Source organism: Etheostoma cragini, chromosome 8 (genome assembly GCF_013103735.1).
Source record: "Etheostoma cragini isolate CJK2018 chromosome 8, CSU_Ecrag_1.0, whole genome shotgun sequence".
Taxonomy (NCBI): domain Eukaryota; kingdom Metazoa; phylum Chordata; class Actinopteri; order Perciformes; family Percidae; genus Etheostoma; species Etheostoma cragini.
The window spans coordinates 18839809-18862891 of NC_048414.1; the positions used below are offsets into that span (position 1 = coordinate 18839809).

The 23083-nt window shown below is 41.1% G+C and overlaps 2 protein-coding genes across 2 annotated transcripts; one reads left to right on the top strand and one right to left on the bottom strand.

The window, feature by feature from the left end:
• Positions 1 to 904: 904 nt before the first annotated feature.
• Positions 905 to 4195, bottom strand: LOC117949206 (homeobox protein aristaless-like 4). Its single transcript, XM_034879273.1, has 5 exons — positions 3374 to 4195; positions 3217 to 3273; positions 2966 to 3114; positions 1959 to 2072; positions 905 to 1290 (listed from the first exon to the last, which is right to left on the bottom strand). The coding sequence occupies exons 1-5, from the start codon at positions 3519 to 3521 to the stop codon at positions 1114 to 1116; spliced, it is 645 nt and encodes a 214-aa protein (XP_034735164.1). The 5' UTR covers positions 3522 to 4195; the 3' UTR covers positions 905 to 1113.
• Positions 4196 to 10290: 6095 nt separating this feature from the next.
• On the top strand, positions 10291 to 22498 carry zgc:110789 (Xan_ur_permease domain-containing protein). The gene is made up of 12 exons (XM_034879563.1): positions 10291 to 10584; positions 11451 to 11576; positions 12045 to 12202; positions 13839 to 13998; positions 15498 to 15679; positions 16140 to 16260; positions 16344 to 16500; positions 19757 to 20010; positions 20145 to 20309; positions 20461 to 20569; positions 20668 to 20763; positions 20988 to 22498. Exons 1-12 carry the CDS (start codon positions 10537 to 10539, stop codon positions 21167 to 21169), a joined length of 1758 nt encoding a protein of 585 aa, XP_034735454.1. The 5' UTR covers positions 10291 to 10536; the 3' UTR covers positions 21170 to 22498.
• The last annotated feature ends 585 nt before the right edge of the window (positions 22499 to 23083 follow it).

The following is a 23083-nucleotide window of genomic DNA, read 5'->3' on the forward strand; positions in this document are numbered from 1 at the left end:
TTGGTTTTGGCCAGGGCATATGATTCAGATAAATGTCATGTCTAGCTTCAGTTTGCCCCTTGTTTGACGGTCTACACCAACTATTTGTGGAACCGTGCTCCAGCAGCTAGCAGAACACTCGTTCTTACAGAAAACAGGTTCAATAAAGGAAGATATGACCGGGGTGAAAAGTTCACCCGCTCTCAGAGGCTTGCCTAATGTAATCAGTTATGGTACTGTCAAGTGAGTTATGGCATTGATAGTAAAGGCAATGCTGCTTTATCTTATAATTGCTAATTATTTGAAAAATGGCCCAGATAACAGTTCTTGGAAAGAAGGAGATGTGAGCAGGTTCATGCCATTCTTGCCTTTTCACAGAACAAAATCACTGTCACAAGCAAGTTTCACAGAAACAGGTAAAGTACAAATGGTTACATCATTACAGGAAAAGTTGTGTAACACATGTACAGTAGCCTGATTTGTAAATAAAGGCAGATAAAGATATTCATATACACTTTCTGTACTTTTATTCATTTAAGACACAATAATGAACTACAGCACCAACACACAGTGACTGGCTACACCTTCAGCTGGTATTTCCCCTTTGATCATAGTCTACAATTTCTCTACATCCCCCTAGCTGACCTGCCAATAACCCGGATTTATCAGCCCAAATTAAGATAAGGACAGGCTGTCAAAAAGTCAAATGAATGAACATTTTATGGCGGCACTGTAACTTATCTCAGACAAGGAAGTGTGGTGTCATGTACAATAACACAGCCCAAACACTGCTCACTGCCAAGAAGCATGCCACAGCTCCGAGTGTCCTCAAACCTTGACATATGAGAATAAATCAGTACGGACTAATCACAAGGTCTTGCATACATGTAAGTTAGCTGCATTCAGTAACCAGCCAGGATATTCATCATTTTAAAGGTCAACTTTATTGTTAAAGGAAAAAAACGGTCGGTTCGGTCGTATAACATTCATTGTATTTTCAAGTTGTCAACACATCTGATGAAAACTTATCAATTAAACTGTTGCATAAACATAGTTTAGATATTATAGTCTGCAGTATATCACCAGATACTCATGTGATTTAACACAATGGTGTCATCATTTGTACAGATGTTGCTATCTGTCTGTCCCCAGCGGGTCAAAATACAGAGTCCTGGGATCTGGGGAATGTGTGTTGGTCAGCAAGGTGGGTGTCGGAGCACATGTCGCTCTTAGGAACAGCCTTGATTGACGGGGTTTGGGTACGCAGCATGGCAGCCAGCACGCTGCCTGCAGCTGGGGCTTCTGGGAGAGCTGGGAGAGTACACACAGTACTCATGAGAAGTTATCTCCAAAAACAACAAAGGAATCACTGATCACTTACCTGTGCCCTATCGTATGACTCATTTTGATTAGATAATGCTTTAGCCAATTCTCCACTATGAAATCATTTTGTTGTTTTATCTTGTTCTAAAACAAAATGTTCTTTTCTTTTTAAAGTGAGCATATAATTACAAGACTACTGCTCGATCTTATGGTGTAAGGGGTATGGGAATGATTAGTGCTGTTGTTGCTGTCTCAGATAGATATATTCAATGTTACTTTAGTTTTTTTTTGTTTTAATTCTGGAGGTTAGATTGAAAATAAAAGAAACCATCCACCTCAATATACATATATCCACGTATGTAATGATATTTATCATAACTGGCCCCAGTCTTTAAAAATTCCCCTCCTCCCTTCCCACACCCGGGATGGCACACGGATAACTTTCAAGACAAGTAGAAACAACTGAAAAAATGCTAAAATATATTTGGCTATATTTACTTCCTTCCTCTTATTTTTTTCCTTTATTATTGTTAGCTCTTTTTTTGTATTTTATTGTATATTTTTATATCATGTTTTTCCCATATTGCTTTTTGTGTATGAAAGATGCAATACAATTACGATGGGCAGATATGTGTATGTCATATGTCAGATGTTACCTCATAATAAAGCAGCTGATGACTGGCTAGCTGTATGTCCTGGCCGGTCAACAGCTCTATGTCCTTCAGTGTTTCTGTCTTCCTCCATTTGGCTCTGCGGTTCTGAAACCAAATCTAAAGCACAAACAACACATGTGAGACAAATCTACCTTGAATCATACTTCTAACTTAACCATGTACACTGAATGTATACAGGACAATTTTGTTATGACTTTCAAACATCATCAAAGAATGAAATATTTTTTAATCCACATTTTTTTTCATTAATCCACATTTCTTTTCATCATTTGGGTGTTAATGGATTATGTAAGCAGCAGTCCAAATACCATTGTTATTGTTGTTATTGATGGCTACTTAGTTTAATCAGTCTGTTGTTCAAGAACGTACAGTGAATTGTTAGTAACCCCAGTTTGACTTCATGACTACTTGTACAATGAGCAATGTCAGCAACAAATAAGTTGCCAAATAAAGGCTATATTTGGTCATTGTTTGTTGAAGTTTATTATAAAAGGAATACATAAAATGATGACATGGGTTGGTCAAGTAAAATGCCACATCATTACATTTTTGATATATAGAACATTAAGGCACACAAGGGGCTGTCTTGAGGAGCTGATCACTTGATGTGAAAATAAGAAAAAAGTGTTGCACATCCTGGCTCCATGTGCATTTCTCTATCTGGAAGGCCGAAACGTCATTAAAATTAATAGCAAAATGCATATGGAGCCAGAGTGTGGGACGCTCTTTTCTTTCTCTTTTTCTCTTTTCTTTCAATATTGCTTAATTAATAAACTGAATAAAATGTAGCATTTAAACAAACCAATCATGACTGTATTATTTAATCATTTAATGTTGCCATGGTTATTCTTGGTGAAATCATACAAATATTAACAGACACCAGTTTGCATCCCCACTCATTTGTAAAGCCTGGCAAAGCCCCCAAAAAAATAAATTTAAGAAATGCTGTCCACTCAAGTAGTTTATCACTGCTGAAGAATGTGTCCTACCTGTATTCGGCCCTCAGTGAGGCGCAGGCGAGAGGCTAGCTGGTCTCTGCTGTTGACGTCTGGGTAGTGGGTCTGCTGGAAGACTTTCTCCAGCTCCTGCACCTGTAATGGTGTGAAAGTAACCCTCGTTTGCCTCTTTTTCCTCTGACCTGTGAACAAATAATTGTCACCTTCGTCATCCTCATCAGCGTCGTATAAACATGTTTTTAAATGTGTCTTCTTCTTTCGCTGTTGTAAATCATTAAACTCACTCATGCAGTCTGTGGTGGCTTTTGGAGTCCCTTCAAGTAGTCTATTTTGTGGAGTTTCTATTGGCAGAGAGAACAAATACAAAATTAACAGGACTATTGATCATGTTTTAATGGCAACTGTGATGTAGAAAAAAAAAGATTAAAAAAAACATATTACCTGCACATGAGAGCTGGTTCGATGTCCTTGTGTTCTCCCTGATAACAGACCAGTCGCGATGAACTCTTTTCTCTTTTCTGACACATGTGGGCCTCCTTAGAATTTCTTCAATTGAATGGGATAATTTTTTGTGTGGCTGAGATTCCATTTCAGATTCACGTGGGACTCTTTCTCTGTATCTCTATCTCTATTTTACATTCCCAACAGAATATCCCCCACCATCAGCACCTTTGTCATCAGATATCTCCTTTTAGTAAAAAAAAAAACTTTATTCACAAGTGTCCAGGAGCTCAAAATATCCAACACCTCTCAGGCTGGGAAAACTGCTCTTCTTCTCTCTGGTATCTTTGTTGCACTCTACTCTCTGCTAGGCGAGGACAGTCAGGTTGTCCTCCCTCCCCTGTCAGCCTGTGTTTGTCCTGCATCACATGGTCAATATGAGGGAGGAGCGTATGTAACTGCATACTTCTACGAAAAAGTTTCTTCTTTCTGCGTACTTTAATAATTCTTTATTTAAGTTGTGATCGTTGTAAGTATTTAAACTTGAAAATATTATCTGCCCTTATCAGTCTTTCACACACACCATTTAATAGAACTGAGTTGTTACATGTACTCTGATGTTTAACTGTCTTCAATGTAACCAGCGAATAAAACAAATTATTGCATTGCCAAGCTCAAACTAAATCTCTGTGGTTCTTTATTTCTATTAACACCTTCATACTAGTCAGCTATAAAACATACAGTATCTACTGTTGCTTCTCTTTCTTATCACCTGATTTGTTGGAAGGCTAATCTTTATCTCCTTGGCCTCAATATACCCTCTCACACTTCAGTTCACCTTACAGACGCACTGGGAACAAGCTGTCAGCGACTCTCTGGGAGATCATAATTAGTATGTCTCCATCTAGTGGTGTTGGCTCATCAGTGCATTCATCTTTGATTTTAGGAATGCACCTTTTGAGGTCTTCCTGTATGTCGTGTCAACGATCAGGTGATGTTACAATAGAATAGTAATAGACCTTTTTTATGGCAGACTTTTTGACATTTCATAGAAAGAGGTCCTGGTAGGGTTCATGCTTGCTCACTGGGACTCATAGCCTACTGGGACACATAACAGATCTGAGACATTGTTAATGTTAATAATTACACTTGTTCTTTTCCTGCTAGGATGAGTCAAAAGGTCTGCTGAAAGTCTGTGGCGTGAATGTGTGAGGTATCTTTTTAAAACTATTACCCCAAATCAACCTAAGAACTACAAGGTCACTTGGAGAGTGCAGGACTCTGCTAAGGCCATGCCCTTTGTTGCAATGCAATGAAAAATAATTTCTGTATCACCCACGGGATTCAGATTTGCTCAACAGACAAAACCGAAAACATAACGTTGGTAGGGGTAATAAAGGGTTAGTTTTAAGCTGATGACAAAAAGGGATCTTTAGTTTTTGAGTTCAACTTGGCAAGATGTAAATGGACAGGACATTAACTAGCAATTAAAGCGTATGAATCAGAAAACACAACCTTAATGGCAATTTCGTATTTCTACTTTTTAAGCAACAGAGGCAGATTTTTCCTAAATTTTCATCCCTACAGGTCAAGTTTGACAAATGCTGGGTCGGACATTTCCCAGAATGCAACCAATAACATCTTTTTGTTGGACTTTCCTTGCCTGCTAAATTTCCTTGTCTTTCAAACTTGATGCTCCAATAGTAACAGTCTATGGTTGTTATACATACTTTCTGTGAAAGTAAAACCTTGCCCAAGCCCAAAATGAAATAACCCTAATGACATCATCAGGATCTTTTTCTCAAACTTCAGAAATTTATAGATAACAGATTGGTAAAAGCAGCAGATTTGCTCTCTCACCATGTACTGCAGGTGGTGCTGTTCTCTGCCTCTCCAGGAACTTTTATTCACAAAATGTTGTGGTCTGTAATTATGTAAACATCTAACGTGTCTGGAGTCATGGGTGGACATGTGACCCTATAGAATATGGTGAAAAAAAGTTAAAGTGCCCACATTATGAAAAAAAAAAATTACTTTTTCTGGGATTTGGGGGTTATTGTATGTGTCTGGTGCTTCCACATGCATACAAACTTGGAAAAAACTACCCATACTGTTTTTATTGAGATACAGGTTTCTGAATGTGTCCTGCTTTCAGTCTCCAGGTGACCTGTTCAAAATCTCCACTGCTTTCTACGTCACTAGCCGAGATGAGGTGGCTAACCTGTAGCATGTTAGCATGCTAGCTCGTTTTCAGTGGCAAAACACTGCTACAACACATACTAGTTGACCATAATCTACAAAAGAACTACTTACATGTCCCTGGTCTGCAGGTATTCCACAAGTGCCCCTCCTTTAAAATAAGTCTCCCAGCTAATCCTTCCTTGTGGTGACCAAATTTGAAGAAAGAGTTGTCTAGCTGATGTGATCTTACCTAGCTACTGCGAATGTGCAACTCCGAACAAAGATAATATAGAAGTGAGATATCTCACTCTCTAGCTAAAACAGAGACCTAAACACACAGAGTGAAAAGATCTGCAGCAATGTGCAGTACAACAAAAATGAAACCAAGTAAACCTATTCTGGTACAACCTCAAAATACAATTATGACCCTGAAAAGGAGCATATAATGGGTGCTTTAAGCTTTATGTCCCGGATGAATGAGAAACAAAGGTTAAGCTTATTATATGTGCTTATTTGAAAGCTGCAGTCTTTGTCAAATTGGCAGAGTCACGGGATGCAGACCCAGGATCAGAAACCACATTGTGAGAGCCCAAAATATTTGGACTTAGGCAGTTTTCGTCCAAATAACTACATTGTTTTGTTGTTATTTATTTATTTTTGGTGCTGATTCAGTGATACAGAACCGTGTGGTAGGTTATAGGATCATCTTTTAAGAGATGAGAAGAGAGTTGAATACCCATGACAGGAACATAATAGCAAACTCCATCAGCGGATCAGTGAGAAACTAAAGCTCACCTCTAAGATCAGACTGATTCTTTTTGCTGTCCAGATTCATTAAAGTCTATATCTGGGGTGTTCCTCTCCCGGGATTGCTCTGTTGCCGCCGGATCACACTCTTTTCAGACAGATATCCGTTAACTTCCGCTTTCCTTGTGTTGGGTTTGTGAGTACTATTGTCAACTGCTCCTCATGTTCCTGCAGTGTAAATCCAGACAGCTATGTAGACTATCTGTCTAATCTGAGTTTTATGTTGCATTGCTAAAACAACTTTTGAGTGTACAAATATTCCATCAAAACAAGTTCCTTCCCGAGGCTATTTTGTGGCTTAGCGCCGCCCAAGACAATTCTGATTGTGAGATTGGTTTAATAAAATAGCAATGAACCAGAGCACCTTTGTCTCCCATTCCGGAATGCTGTGTGGACTAGCCAGACCCTCCTCAGCAGCGCTGTGGAGGAAAGTCTGGCAAAGCATGACTAGATTCATTATAAAATCTTTGTTTACGTAGACCCAAGACGATTTGCTCAGTAATACTATAGCAGAATCTTATATTGTCTAATCCAAAGCAAGCAATGCATCATTTAACAAGGAGGGTGTGAGAACTTCACTTTGAATCTTGCATTTGGACTTCAACTCATGCAACTCATTTTTCTGTAAATGATCCCCTTTCCACTCAGTGATTGATTGCACGCAGCCCAATCTCCCAGTTTGATTATGGGAAAGTCTCTCAGACACAATTTAAAAAGCACTGTCTCTGAGGCTTAATGTGATCATGTGGTTGGCCTCTAAGTTACAGCTTGACCCAAATCTCCAATGTGCCTAATGTGTTAGTAATAAGTTTGAGCCTGACAGTAAGAAACAGAAAAAATTGCTTATTTCTTCTCTAAATTGGCTATGTGGTGAATGGACACACACACAGATTCTTTATTTTAGGGTAGGAAGAGCTGTTACAAGTAAGCTTTAATGAGCAGATGACAACAGTGGCTCAGGTGCTTATTACTCCCAGTTTAGCCACTGATTACAAAGATAAAATACATTTACTACCATGGCTCACATTACTCATACACATACATAATATGAGTCTGGCCTAACTCAGCCCTCATAGAGGGATTTAAAAGAGTACTACCACCAATCTAAGGCCTTCCACCTGGCATGTGATAGATCCTAATACAGGATCCTGCATGCAGTCACATGCGCACAGGGCATGAGACCTCATGATGTCCTGGTGCTGCTTCCCTCTTTGCTTTGCATGTGAGCTCAATTTCCTTCAACAATTCTATTTGGTGCATTTTTTCATGCTCCCAATCCTTATTTTTGAACAGCCATAACAATGAAAACAAAAGCTTTCTTACAGTATTCTGGAACAGCTTTTTAAAATCTGCACAGGCTCTATTTAAACCTAATGTTACAGATGATTATCAGTTTGTTTTTCCTACTGTACACTATGCAGTTCTCTGCTGGTTCTTTGCTAGTTTTCTGTCAGAATATTAGCTGTGCTTGCAGCATTGCTCCAGGGATTGCAATGGGTTGGCTGTACGCTGGTATCTTGACGACTTTCAGCTGTGTTTCCATAAAATTGTGTGCAGAGGCTAGTGATGAGTGAAATGTCTCAACAACAGTTAATATAGATCACCATGTAACATTTCACATTTTTCATCAAGCACCATCAGGTCTAAAATTCTGAATTCCAGCCTGTAGGCTACTCTGGTTTATGACTAAACCTAAATCTCCATCAGCCTAAGCCGCACTTTGTTTGAAGTGCTTATTAGCAAATGTGAGAATGCTCATGCGATAAAATAAAATGGTACACATGGTAAATATTAGACCTGCTTTACATTGTTGTTGTTTTTTAGCATTTTATAGCATTGACATTGTAAGCAAGACGCTGTGAGCAAGTTAACATGCTGATATTAGCTCCACAGAGCTGCCATCATTGCAGTGGACTCTAGTCTTGTTTTAGACAAATGCAAATAAGACCTCATCAGTCTTAATAGGTTTGTCTGGCACGATTTACTGCAGAAATGATTTTGCTAAAAATGTGCATGTTCTTCTATTTTATAATACAAATTCTGCTATTTTTGGAAAGAATGTGCAGTGAAAAAAACTAAGCCTACCAGGAGATGACAGAACTCAACAAGATTCATGAAATGTCTATCTTTACAACGATGATCCATAATTATAAGTGTATGCACTTTTAATGTATGGTATGATATTTCAATCAGGAAAGACATGTTTGCAGATATGCAAATAAGATTTATTGTACAGCTCAAATAAAATGTACAAAGTCTTTGGCGATTAGACTCCATCGCTATACGAATACTTTATATGTCTATATAGCGATATATGGCGATGAAGGAGCCCGAAGACCGGACCGAAGGAAGCTCCGGACCGGTCAGCTGGAGTAGATGACTGGAGGTGGAAGGGGAGGTGGAGGGTTGCACTCTTTGCCTGCAACAACAGCTGAATAGCACAGGGAGAAACTGATTTTTAAAAGCGCACGTGTACGATTCTGATTGGTTAAGCAGGAAGGTGAACGCCTCCAACAGCTGATTCCATTTAGGAAGAGAGGACTGGTTAAATTAGGTCTTCCTGAAAGAATTTACACTGAGCTATATTTAAATCAGGAGAGACTAGTTGCATAAATGTGACAGTTGTATACAGCAAAAAACTACATTTGTTAGGATAACAGCTGAATTGATTTAATAGTGCACTGATTAAAAGTTAGGTCTTCCTGAAAGAATTTATGCTGAGCTACATTGCAACCAAATCAACTGATGAATTGCACATGTTCCAGTTTGCAGTGTGAATATTATCTAAGATAGGCATTAGAAGAGGCAGTTGAAGATGTGACTGTGTCTGATATTAAGCTGCTGAGTTGTTCCTTTGATGAGCTTGATAACCTCATGCTGGCCTGTCAGTGTCCTGGATCTTGACTCTGAAACTGTCAATCTGTCAATCCTGTGGATTGTTGTCATTATCAGATCAGGATGTGCAAATACAGTATGATGCAAACAGTGTAAGAATTATTTATATATATTTTTTTTTAAAGATTATTTTTGGGGGCTTTTCCCTTTATTAAAGTAATGGCGGTTAGACATGAAAGGGGGAGAGGGATGGGGGGATGACACGCAGCAAAGGGCCACATGTCGGATGTGAACCCGGCTGCTGCAGGACTCAGCCAACATGGGGCGCACAGTCTTACCGGGTGAGCTAGAGGTTGCCCCAAAGTATACTCTTTATTGATCCCCAATTGGGAAATCTGTTGTTACACCCTACACACAGGCCTGGAATACACACACATGCTCAGGTCCTCTTCATGCACTAATGGATGACGAGATGTTATAGAGAGTGGGCTGCTTCTGCCAAACAGGCTGTTGAGTTACCTTGGTTGAGCGGTTGAGTACCTTGCTCGAGAGCACCTTGGCAGTGCCCAGGAAGTGAATTTACATCTCCAGCTTCTAGTCCACCCTCCGTACTTTGGTCCGCGACGGTACTTGAACCAACAACCTTCCTGTTCCCAATCCAACTCCCTACGGATCTCACATTGCTGCTATTACTTTACGTAATATTAACTCCTTGATTAAGCGGATGTGGGCTGCTATCAAACTCTTAATTTAGACTCATAATATAATTTGATATAATCTAATTTTAAGGGTAATAGAGCTTTACGGTAAATTAGTAAATTAAATTAACATTTGCTGAACCTTTACCCATCATTAATATTAGCTTTGTAGCATGTGATGGGAAGGTTGTCCTCCCAAAACAAATATTTGGTGTTAGGTGTCAAGGAATCTGCGTTATGCTCTTTCAGGCTTCTTAAAGGGCTCTTGTGATGAGATTAAAAAAATAGCAGAGATTGTGTTTGAAAGAGACAGAGAAAAAAATGTTCAGTCTATTCTCTGTTTAAAATCAAATCTCTTTCCTGCGTTGCTGGTTGGTCAGCTGCTGTTACTGTTGTAATTGGGCTCACATGAGCTGCTGGTGGGACTCATTTCAAACAACAAGCGCTGCAGTCTTATGTCTGAACTCTGCTCCTTGCTGCCCAACGGCCCACCCTACCCGCACGCCCAGCTCTCTCCCTTTTCTATCAAACTCGCCTATCTTCTCTTGATGTGTTCCCTCCCCTCTCACTAATGTTTTTTTCCCTTTTCTGATTTGCTTTGGGTTCAGGAGACCACAATCCAGCCCATAGGCTGAAGCCGACATGACTCCAGAAAAGGACAGTAATGGTCTTGACACCTATACATTCGGAGTAAGTATAACTTTAAATTTATTTTCTACAAGGTGATGTTTTGAAAAGATGACATACTTTAAATGTTCTTGTGAAATTCACGATTCGTAATGCTAAATGAACATTTGAAAATCCAGTGATTTCTTTTTAAATTGTGATTGTGATAACATCCGGATTGCATGTATACTTATTACTTGGTGATTTAGCTTTCCTCTAACTGAACTGGTTACATAATAGATGAATTGTGTCTTTTAATACCACAGTAAAAACTAGATGTTTTGGTCAGTTAATAATTGACACCACATTGAATAGCTAGCAAATTAGCGTCATGAAAACATGGGAATGCACTTGTTTACATTCTTGCTTCTCCATGTTTAAAATCACATTATTGAAAAGATAAGCTGTTTGCCTAGAGCAAAAGAAGGTTTCAGTCCAAACCCAAACTACATCCAAAAGTGATGGTTCTTTTGTAAAATAAATAAACCAGTATTTTTTGTCTACCATACAACTGGATAGGGAAAGAATTCTTGCTTTTAACCTTTGAAAAGAAACTGTGAAAATGTGTCACTCATGTGACTGTGGCTTTTTATTTTCAATCTACATGATAATGCAGTGGATGTGATAAAAGAAAATTAATTTCTAGTAAATAATAAGCTATCAATTGTTTATTTCCTGACTAGAAATTGTCAAGATGGTAAAGTCTATGAGTGTCCCAAAGTTGTGCTAGTTGAACGAGTGTTTAAGCATTCCATTGCTGTTGTTGTGTTGTTGTTGAGATCTAATCCATTTTCCCAAAATGAGTGCCTCAATGCAATCTTATGTATCTTTTATGGACCTCTGTCTGTCTCTCTTTCTGCCTGTCTGTCTGTCTGTTGAATTAATTGAAGCTTGAAGGGCGCTTTTGTGATCTACCTGACACAAAAAATGAAGGAATGGAGGAAGACAACAACAAACTAGCCTACTGTGTGACAGATGTACCTCCCTGGTACCTGTGCATCGTCCTAGGCATCCAGGTGCGTCAGCAAGGGGGTGTTTGTTTAAGCCATGTTTGACCATCAGTCTTCAGTCATTTCCTGACTAACAGCCCGTAGAAGAGCTTTTAATGTTAAGTAGCAATGCAAACAGGAACCCAGTGTCACAAGAGCATCGGTTTGACGTTTCCTTCATGGTTGATTAGGTTTTATTTACATATGGCTGATTGTGAAAAGTGTCAGTGAAAGTCAGTGAGTTTATTTATGATTGCATCTGTGACCTGGGACATAACTAAGTATTGTGTGTTTTTTCCATGCAAACAATTACCTTTTGTTATTTTATACTACCATCACTTTGAAGACTCTACAGTCTTTATACGTAGTGCACGTATACAGTAATGATCTACAAACATCTAAATGTCAGTTTAAATCTTGTTAATTTCCCCTTATGTACCATACATCAAACATAAAATATGTCTTGTATCTTTTACCCCTTGTTTGCTCTCTCAGCATTGTTTGACTGCATTTGGAGGTATCATCGCCATCCCCTTAATCTTGTCAAAGGGGTTGTGTCTGCAGTTTGATGGCCTCACACAAAGCCACCTCATCAGCACCATCTTCTTCGTCTCTGGCATGTGCACTCTGTTGCAAGTTACTTTCGGCATTAGGTAAGAAAGTAAAGGAGAGGTGGTTCATGAGCAAGAAGATGTTTGTGGAATGTGAATTAGAGATGGTTGTAGACAATATAATTGAATCTCTGGATGAAACAGATCAGTTCAGAGCTGTGTTGGTTTGTGCTTTAACACAGAAATCCAGCTGTACAGCAGTACTGCATTAAAGTGGAATTAGCTATGCTGCTTCTTCTGATCAAACAAACAGAACAGAACAACCTCTCTTTCCTTCTTAACCTCTTTTCATTGTGAGGCCTGCCAAAGTGAATGTGCAGCTTTAATCATGAACAATAAAATATTCTACTGTAATAGGCAAAGCTTCTATTCAAGGGATTATCGAAGAGCTTTTACATTAAGATGCTTTCAGGGCGCCTGGGTAGCTCAACCTGGTAGAGCGGGTAACCACATGCAAAGGCTCAGTCCTCGACGCAGCCGATTAGGGTTCAAGTCCAACCTGTGGCCATTTGCTGCATGTCTTCCCCAACTCTCCCCCTTTCTTGCTACAGCTAAGGCTTAAATGCCCCAAAAATGACTATACAAATTAATAAGATTCTTTCAAATGTTGAGGCAGTTTAAATTGTGATGAGATAAACTGGGTAACATAAGAAATTTTAATTGTATCTAGTGTTCTTGCCCAAACATTTCTATTTAGGCAATAATTACATATAGTACAGTATAGTACAAATATGATGCAGTAGAGTACAACTTCTTCTCTGTTGCTGCAGATGCCAGAACTGAGCAGCCAAAAGAAAAACTAAACCAAGACGAACAGCACTCCTCTTACATAGTGTTAAAGCTACTCAGTGTGAGGTATCCGTTGCACATACACACAGAAGACTTGAAATGACGTAATTGTGGATTTTGTTTTAGAAAACTACAAACTTCCACCATGTTTGTGCAGAGTGGGTGAATGTTGGTGTCACAGTAGGATTAGGGAAGGAATTTCCATCTTATTATGAGTGGAATCTAGCTCTCACTAAGTCCACATTCCCCCACGCTTAGCACCACTGATGCTTTCTTGTCTCTCTCTGAATACTTGGACATCAGCTGTAAAGAAATCAACCAGTAGGTTTGAGAAGTTTGTTTTTGTTTGAGAGGTTTGTTTCTTGACTATTCCCATGAGTAGGGTACATGTTTTCCCAAAAAGGACTTCAAACTATTCTTCTGACTTACCTATTCTGAGAGACCTTTGTGAAATTCTGTGTCTGCTACGTTCGGATGTGAAGTATTGACAGTGAAGTGAGCAGCATCATGTGGATTTTTACATGGCAGATGGGGATAACTTAATTAACCTCTGTTAGCAGTCAAGCTAATTTGAATGTCCCTCTAGCCCTCTTCACATGATTTAAATCAACCATTGTATCATATGTCAGTGAATGAACCACAGACTGTAGATACAGATAGAGTCCCTGGAGGAGGTCTTGAGCAGAGCTGCACCTCTGCTACGCAAATGTAATCTTTTTATGGCATTTTTTGCGTACTAAAATTGTTTACTTGCCTTTTACACCAAAGCTATCTTGCACAACATCTGACATGATGATATCTGATGATGTAAGACCGGTGTAGAAGTGCACCTATTCTTGCATCACATCTGTTTGACTCCCTCATTTCCTAATATCTCTGACATTTCCAGACTGCCCATTCTCCAAGGTGGTACTTTCACGTTACTGGCACCTTCCATGGCAATGCTGTCCATGCCAGAGTGGACATGTCCAGCTTGGACCCAAAACGCCAGCCTAGTGAACACCTCCTCCACAGACTTCATAGAGGTGTGGCAGAGTCGAATGAGAGCAGTAAGTAAACCATCTGATCTTTGTAGTCACGACCTACAGCTTTAATCAATGAACTTTAGTTGACAGCCGAAACAAGATTATTTTCTGTAAATGTTTTTTTGTTTACATCCAATGTGCCATTGGCCAGTTTTAAACCTTAATGGAATTATTAAAGATTTCCATTGCTACCACTACTCTGCATGAGGTAAAGCTGAACCCCAATCACATAAAATCCCCAAAATCACTGTTTCCTGTATGAAATAATTTGAAAAGTGTCACTGAAAGTGACGAAAAGAAAATGCTTACCCAAATCTGCTGTTGCCCTCATCGCTACTGAGAGTTTTTACATCTTTCAGCTCATTGTTTTGATTTTATGGCCCCAACTTTGTTGTTCTGCTTTAGTGTTCCCCCTCTTGTTAACACTGCCTCCCAGCTGCTCGGTCTTGGTGGAGATGGAAAATAACTCTGGATGTGGCTATTAGGGAATTAACAAGTTTTAGGACATCATGATTTAAATGAGGTGTATTTACACTTATATTTATTTATATTCACACTATACACACAAACTAGAAAGTTGATTCACTTCAAAAGAAGTAATCTGCTGATTTGCAGTTGTCTTTTTCAGTCTATAAGATATAGTATTTTTGGGCCCGATAGTACCATAGTTCTTATTTCATGTTTTTTACATTATGTCAAATTGGCTTTACAGCCCGGCCTGGTGTCGGCAGCTGTTTGCTAACATGTAAGCCATACAGTAACAACCTATAAGGCCATAATAACATGTCAAATATCTGTATGACTTTCAGTTTGTTGTTGAGTTCTGTCCTCAATTTGAAAAAGCTGATTATTAGCCAAGATTTATCCACTTTATGTCTAGGATTCATCGCGTTTTTGCTCATTTCTGCAGCTAGCTCCCCGCTCCGTCTCTCCTCTCCGTGTGTTTAGGGAAGTAAAGGAAGCAGTATGCCCAGATATGGGAGACAACGTAACCCAAAGAGTATGGAGTCCTAAAGAGGTCAATCTTCCCAGTCCCACTATGGTCACGCTAGTCCAGTATGCGATCAAAGATGCTATAGCATAACAAGATAGATATCGAAAGCGGTCAATGTTTGATTGCTGTGTAATGAAAATAATAATGAAAAAATATGTGTGGAAGTTTCAGGCTAGCTTGAACCCTTGCCCTTACATGTTAAAACATTAGCCACACAGATTTTAAGATCAAGTTGCCTTGGGCGTCCTTTATGTTTGCATTCAAAACTCTGGTTGATTTATGATTACTATGGATAACCATAGTACAATCATAATTAGACTATCGGAGTATTTCTTTTGCACAACTAAAACAACTTTTGAACGTACACGTTCCACCAAAACAAGTTCCTTCCTGAGACTAGTTTCCTGTGGCGCCGCAGCTTTTCCACCAGAGCACGGTTTTCTACTGTCTGGTCCAGCAAAGTGAGACTAATACCTTTGTAATAAGAGTGATGTCACATGTTGATGCCCATTTACTTGTCTGTCTTCAGCTGCAGGGGTCCATTATGGTGGGCTCACTTTTCCAGGTGTTTGTTGGGTTCTCCGGCTTCATTGGCCTCTTCATGCGCTTCATTGGACCTCTCACCATTGCTCCCACCATCGCTCTCATTGGTCTGTCCCTGTTCGACTCAGCTGGTAACAGCGCTGGCAACCACTGGGGCATCTCTAGCATGTGGGTACAAGTCCCAAACAGTGTCTCATTAGTTTTTTGGATAACTCTGCTACAGAGTAAAAGTAAGCTAAAACTGTTCATTTCAAGTCCGCCTTTCTATTATTATTTTTAAATTTAAAACCACTGATTATGTTGCATGTTTTTATGTTTTGCTAAATTGAAATCTCTGTAAAAACGGATTTCATGCAAGTATAATATGTTTCTGTCAAACAAACCTCCTATAGGTTATGTTAAATCTACTTTCTCCCCTGCCGGGACACAGCAAAGTTTTTAATTAATAATTACAGACTGAAATCTGTGTGAAATCTTAAACTCTTGGCAGCGTAAGGGAAGCCTATTAAAAGTTTCTTGCTTAGTTGCTCTACTTTGCTTTATGTTCTTCAAAACTAGGCCTAGCTGCAAAGCACTACAGTCCTGCTGCATACAGTAACACTGTGATTTTTGTCCCCGTTTGACACAGGACCACAGCACTGATCATCCTATTCTCCCAGTACCTCCGCCACATACCTGTGCCCTTTCCTACATACAGTAAAGAGAAAAAGTTGTACACCTCCCGTGTCTACGTCTTTCAGATTCTCCCAGTATGTTTCAAACAACTTCATTGAGGTGTGTGAAAAAAATTAAGCATTTCTTTAGACTTATTTTTTATGTGTTCTTCCTACAGGTTTTGCTTGGAATCACTCTGTCTTGGCTCATCTGCTACATTTTGACAGTCTCCAATGTTCTTCCTGCTGACCCAGACCAGTATGGCTACCTGGCCCGCACTGATCTAAAGGGAGATGTGGTGAGCCAAGCTCCTTGGTTCAGTTTTCCATACCCAGGTAAGAGGCTGCCAATCTATCACCTGAATTGACTTTTTTGTATTAAAAAAGTTATTGGGAAACCATCCGGGTACCATCACCTTATCGTGGTGAAGAGGTTTGTGTGTATGAGGGCTGTGTTGTCGGGAGCTTTGTGCTCCTGGTAGGTTCTCCCGCAGCAGAGTGGTCTCAGGTGAGGGGCCAGACAAAGAATGGTTAAAAAAAAAATTACAGACAGGGAGATGGAGTGACCCTGCCCAGAGGAAGCCCCCGTCTGAAACCAGGCCCAGACGGAGGGCTTGTCAGCGAGCGCCTGGTGGCAGCAGGAACTGCTGTGGGCGGGTGCGCTGCTACATGGGTGGCGGTGAAGGTCAGGGGCCTTGACGGAGCAGACTCGGGCAGCAGAGGATGGACGTGGAATGTCACCTCTCTGTGGGGGAAGGAGCCAAAACTTGTGCGGGAGGGGGAGCGCCACCAGTTAGATCTGGTGAGGCTTACCTCTATGCACAGTCTTGGTTTTGAAACCATACTCCTAGATAAGGGTTGGACTCTTTTCTGCTCCCGAGTTGCCCAGGGTGGGAGGGGCTGGGCGGGTGTGGTCATACTTGGGGATTGTGCGGGGATGCTGAGCGCCGCTATGTTGGATTTTACCCCGGTGGACGAGAGGGTTGCCTCCCTAGGCCTGCGGGTGATGGGGGGGAACTCTGACTGGGTGATGGGGGGGAACTCTGACTGTTGTTGCATATGCACCAGACAAGCGTTTGGAGTACTCAGCCTTCTTGTAGACCTTAAATGAAGTCCGGTATGGGGCTCCAGAGGGGGACTCCATTGATCTGCTGAGGGGTTTCAACGCACACGTGGGCAAAGATGGAGATTCATGGAGAGGCGTGCTTGGGAGGAATGGGCCCCCTGACCTAAACCAGACTGGTTGCCTGTTGTTGGACTTCTGTGCTAGTCATGGATTGTCTATCACAAACACCGTGTTCAAGCATAGGGATGGTCATTGTTGTGGGGTGCGGAAGGAGGACCCAGACGCAGTGTGGCAGGACGACAGTTCACAAACAAAGGGGAACACAAGACAGGACCAGCAACATAAGACCAGGGAGAAAATAAGGACAAAAACACAAGGAGGCCAAAGAAAGCAAACCCATAACCATAACAGGTCATAAGTGTGTGTGGTACCAGAGACATTAGGCCAAAGGTCAATGATAAATTTTAAAATTGTTTCATCTGATCTGAGGCATTAGGTTTTGGACAATCAGGTGAAGAGAGGCACGGAGCTGTCAACCGATCACTATCTGGTGGTGAGTTGGGACAGGGGGTGGGGTAAGACTCTGGACGGACCTGGTAAGCCCAAACTGGTAGTGCAAGTAAATTGGGAACGTTTGGAGGAGGCCCTGTTTGACAGACTTTCAACTCAAACCTCCAGTGGAGCTTTTCTTGCATCCCTGTGGAGGCTCGGGTCAATGAACCTGAGTGGACAATGTTTCCATTGCTGAAACTGCAGTGGCGAGCTGTGGTCTTGGGGTCTCAGGTGCCTCAAGGGGCGGTAACCCATGAACAACCTGGTAGACACCCTACTATCCCGGAGGGATCCAGAGGCAGTTGCAAGGTACCAAAGGGCTGCGGCCTCTGCTGGGAAAGAGGCAAAGCAGCGGGTGTGGGAGAAGTTTCTGAGAAGACATGGAGAAGGACTTTTGTTCGGCACCATGGTGCTTTCGGAAAACCGTTCGCTTCCTCAGGAGGGGGAAGCGGGGAACCATCGAAGCTGTGTACAGTAAGGATAGGACGCTGTTGACCTCAAATAAGGGTGTAATAGGGCGGTGGAAGGAGCATTTTGAGGAACTCTTAAACACAGCTAATACATCCTCCATGATAGAGGCAGAGCTGGAGGATGATTTCCCTAGTGTAAGTTGCTGAGGTAGTCCACAGTGGCAAAGCCCCAGGGATTGATGAGATCCAGCCAGAAATGCTGAAAGCTCTGGGTGTGGAGGGAGGGACTTGCATGGAGGTCTGGGACGTTGTCTAGGGAGTGGCAGACCGGGGTGGTGGTTCCCCTCTTCAAAAAGGGGGACCAGAGGGTATTTTCCAATTACAGGGGTATTACACTTCTCAGCCTCCCTGGTAAAGTCTACTCCAAGGAGCTGGAAAGGCCAATAATCAAACCTCAGGTTGAAGAAGAATACTTTGAGGATTCCGTCCTGGCCGTGGAACAACGGATCAAATCTTCACTCTCGAAAGGATCCTGGAGGGAGCCTGGGAGTATGCCCAACCGATGTGTATTGTGGATCTGATGAAGGCGTGTGACCGAGTGATTCAGGAGATACTGTGGGAGTTGCTGCAGGAATATGGAGTGGGGGCCCCTGCTCAGGGCCATCCAATCTCCGTATGACCAAAGCCAGAGCTGTGTCCGGGTTCTCGTCAGTAAGTCAGACTCGATTCAGGTGAGGGTTGGCCTCCACCGTCACCAATCCTGTTCGTAATATTTATGGACAGGATATTGAGGCGTTGTCGGGGTGGGGAGGGGTTGCAGTTTGGTGTGCTGGTGATCTCATCACTGCTTTTTGCAGATGATGTGGTCTTGAGGGCATCATCGGCCTGTGACCTTCAGCACTCACTGGATCAGTTCGCAGCCAACTGTGAAGGGGCTGGGGATGAGGATCAGCAGCTCTAAATCTGAGGCCATGGTTCTCAGCAGGAAACCGATTGAGTGCCTAATTCAGGTAGGGAATGAGTCCTTACCCCCAGTGAATGAGTTTAAATACCTTGGAGTCTTGTTCAAATGTGAAGGGACATTGGAACGCAAGATTGGTCAGAGAATTGGCGCAGCGGGTGTGGTATTGCATTACATTTATCGCACCGATCTACCGGTCAGTTTTTGTTCCTACACTCACGTATGGTCATGACCAAAAGAACGAGATCCAGGGTACAAGTGGCTGAAATCGGTTTCCTCAGGAGGGTGGCTGGCGTCTCCTTTAGAGATAGGGTGAGAAGCACAGTCATTCGTGGGGAGCTCGGAGTAAAGCAGCTGCCCCTGGACTAGGAGGAGGGATTATATCTCCATCCTGGCCTGGGATCTCCCAGTTGGAGCTAGTTAATTTGGTTTGGAAAAAGGAAGTTTGGGGTCCCCTACTGGAACTGCTGCCCCAGCAACCCAATACCGGATAACCGGACGAAGATGGATGGATGGATTAGGGAAAATGCTATTGCATGCTATTTAAATATACTGTGCACGCTGTGTCATTCTCGGTTTTCTTGTGTTTGAATCCAAACTTAGGTCAGTGGGGAATGCCAACTGTGAGCCTGGCCGGTGTGGTTGGCATTTTAGCTGGTGTGATCTCCTCTATGATAGAGTCTGTAGGGGACTACCACGCTTGTGCCAGACTGTCTGGGGCTCCACCTCCCCCTAAACATGCTATCAACAGGGGTATTGGCATCGAGGGACTGGGCTGTCTGTTGGCGGGAGCCTGGGGTACAGGAAATGGTACCACTTCCTACAGTGAGAATGTTGGAGCCCTCGGTATTACTAAGGTGAGATGTGCTTCCATGTGCATGCTAAGAAGAAGTTTATCTGGAAGTTGTTTACTCAAATGGACAGATTTTTGGATAAGCAACATTAAAACTTAAAGAGAAACATTTTCTTCTTCTGTATTTTCTTATGGCAGGTTGGCAGTCGCATGGTGATAGTAGCCAGCGGAGTCTTGATGATTGTCATGGGTGTGTTTGGTAAAGTGGGTGCCATATTCACCACTATCCCATCACCCGTGGTGGGAGGGATGTTCATGGTAATGTTTGGCGTCATCTCTGCAGCAGGTGTTTCCAATCTGCAGGTACAGACTTTTAACCATTTCGGCTACTTGTTTTTTTTACATTGACCTATATATATATATTGCTGTCTTTTGTCTCTGTCAAATAAATAAAATATTGCAGGAAGACTTTACTTACATATTCTCCTATGTTTTATCTCTCTCACATTTTCAGTACGCAGATATGAATTCTTCTCGAAACATCTTCATTTTTGGCTTCTCCATGTTCTCTGGTCTAGTCATTCCTAACTGGATCTTGAAGAATCCCACAGCTATCTCTACAGGTGAATGAATAAAATATCACCATAAAACTTGTTTTTTTCAGAAATAACACATTTTATTTTTACATTAAATTTGAACTTTATTATTGTGTTGAGTTCAGGTGTTGCCGAAGTTGACCAGGTGCTGCAAGTTCTTCTGACAACCAGTATGTTTGTAGGAGGTTTCTTTGGCTTCATACTGGATAACACAATTCCAGGTATTTTCTCCATTTAATTATATTAATAGCTTATTATGTTAAGATTAAGTATTCTAAATCCTCATCTACAGTAGATCAACTCACCATTATCATCATATTAACAGCAAAATAACATTGTAAAACAAAACGTACAGATCTAGCACAAACTTTAAATGAAGAGTTAATATAGAGTCTTCCGTAGATCGTATTCGAATGTTTTAACACATTTAACATGTGTCCAACAGGATCAAATCATGAACGAGGCATCCTGGCGTGGAACAAGGCTCACGAGGATGACTGCGGCAACACACTGGAGAGCGAAGAAGTCTACAACCTTCCCTTTGGCATCAGCTCGTACTTGTCTTCATCCTCCTGGCTGCGGTACATGCCTTTCTGCCCTCCTGGTGAGTCCAGCTCCCTGGATTGATGCACAGCAGATACTAATGCCCTGGAGCCTAGGCAGCCACGTGGACATCCAGAGCCTCCACAGATCATTATTGGAGTTGCTATGTGAGTTGTGTACTCAATTCAGCATGCAATTTTTGGGATTCTTTTTCTCCAAAAGCTAACAGAGGCAGCTCAGTTTTGGATCTCCTGTCCTTTATTAAAGACAAGTTACTGTGAACATGGTGCAAAGTATTCCACATGAACTTTTGGAGTGACATTTGTAAAAAGCACCTTGCATAAGATTGGTTAATGTATGGACTTTTTTTAGATAGATACCTGAAGTTGTAGTTGATTTGTTGTTAATTATTATTGATAAAAAGCTGACTTTATACATACATACTGTATATATACACTGTATATATATATATATATATATATTGTATATTTACAGTATGCATAGCTATGTATATTGTTGAAAACATTTTTTTCTGTACAGTAATTTGTATTCACAGAGCATAACAATGTTGCGCATAAACAATGATTAATTTAGTTTGCTTAGTGTTTTATTACATTTATTCTGTCTTATGAGTCTTCAAATGCAATCACAACCATGCGATGTGAATGTCATGCCTTTTTCTGCATATAAATCCAATGTATGGTTTCATGTATACCATATTTAATAATTATTTCATTATTAGTCTGCACTTTCCTATTTGTGGCAACAGTTTCTGACAGGATTTCTCTCTCAGGCTCCTTTTACCCTGCCAGCATACAAGATGCATTGTTCCTCAATGCACAAACCAAGACTGCCCTCTGATCTCAATGGATTTTTCTTATGTGCATATTAAACTCCATCATGGAGCCATCAAAGTTGAAACATTGGTATCCGTACAGTGTGTCCCTGTTAGATCTTGCTTAATGGATTGGACAAACTAACAAAAGACCCTGTCTATGCATCTCGGTGCTGTTCAGTCGTGGAATTGGCCATCTCCTGAGCATTGTATACCAAGTTCAGCAGGGTGCGCTCAATATCTTCCTGATACAGGTGACCAATGTGATTCAAATGCCAGAGATGAGCCTCAATACGTCTGTCAGCTTCCTGGAAATGATCTCCTCACAGATGGCTTTCAGGTTTTTGTCTTGCAGAAAGAAGCCAGCTCAGCATTTGCACTAAAAACTCTGCGGTCTCACAGTGTATTACATCCAGCACAATCTGGCAGATGACAAGAAGAATAAGAAGAAATGATCAGTGTTTATTATTGAGGTTTATTGCTGGTTAAAACTTCAGAGACTCATTAATGGATATGTTCGTCTCACTTCACATAAAATATGTACATCTTCGAAAGGGTTGTGGAAGGTGGGGTTCACAGCACTTGCCATCCCTCGCTTTATTCTGCTTGCGGCTGGAAATAGGGCTGGTGGGTAGAGAGAAAACACAGGGAGAACAAGGGATGGTAGAACTGCAGTTTTTAAGAAAAGCCCTTCTTTCTGGATGCCAGCTGAACTTAGCCTCGCCCACAACATTTGATAGTCATAGTCTGACAGTGATGGGAGTAACGAATTACAAAAAAGTAATACAAAATTAATGCAATTACAGTAATGTATTCCTTTTTGCTGTGACGCAGTAACATAACGCATTACCAATTCAATTTTGGTAATATTATACTCACTACAATCTCAGCAATGCAATTTTAACACAACATTTGGTGGTGTTTGTTTTTCAAAGAATTCAGTTAATTAATCATTTAAGTAACTGTTCAATGTTTTGCAGTTTTACAAACAATAAAGTGAACAACTTACGCATGTTTTGCATCTAGCGTGATCACGTTCCTCTCAGTAAGATAGCAAGAGAACACAACAGACAACTTCCGTGTAGCCTGCTTCAAATAAGCTCTTCCTGTGACGGTTGGCAGTAAAACTAAATTACCGTTAAACAAATAAGGTTGTGTACCTT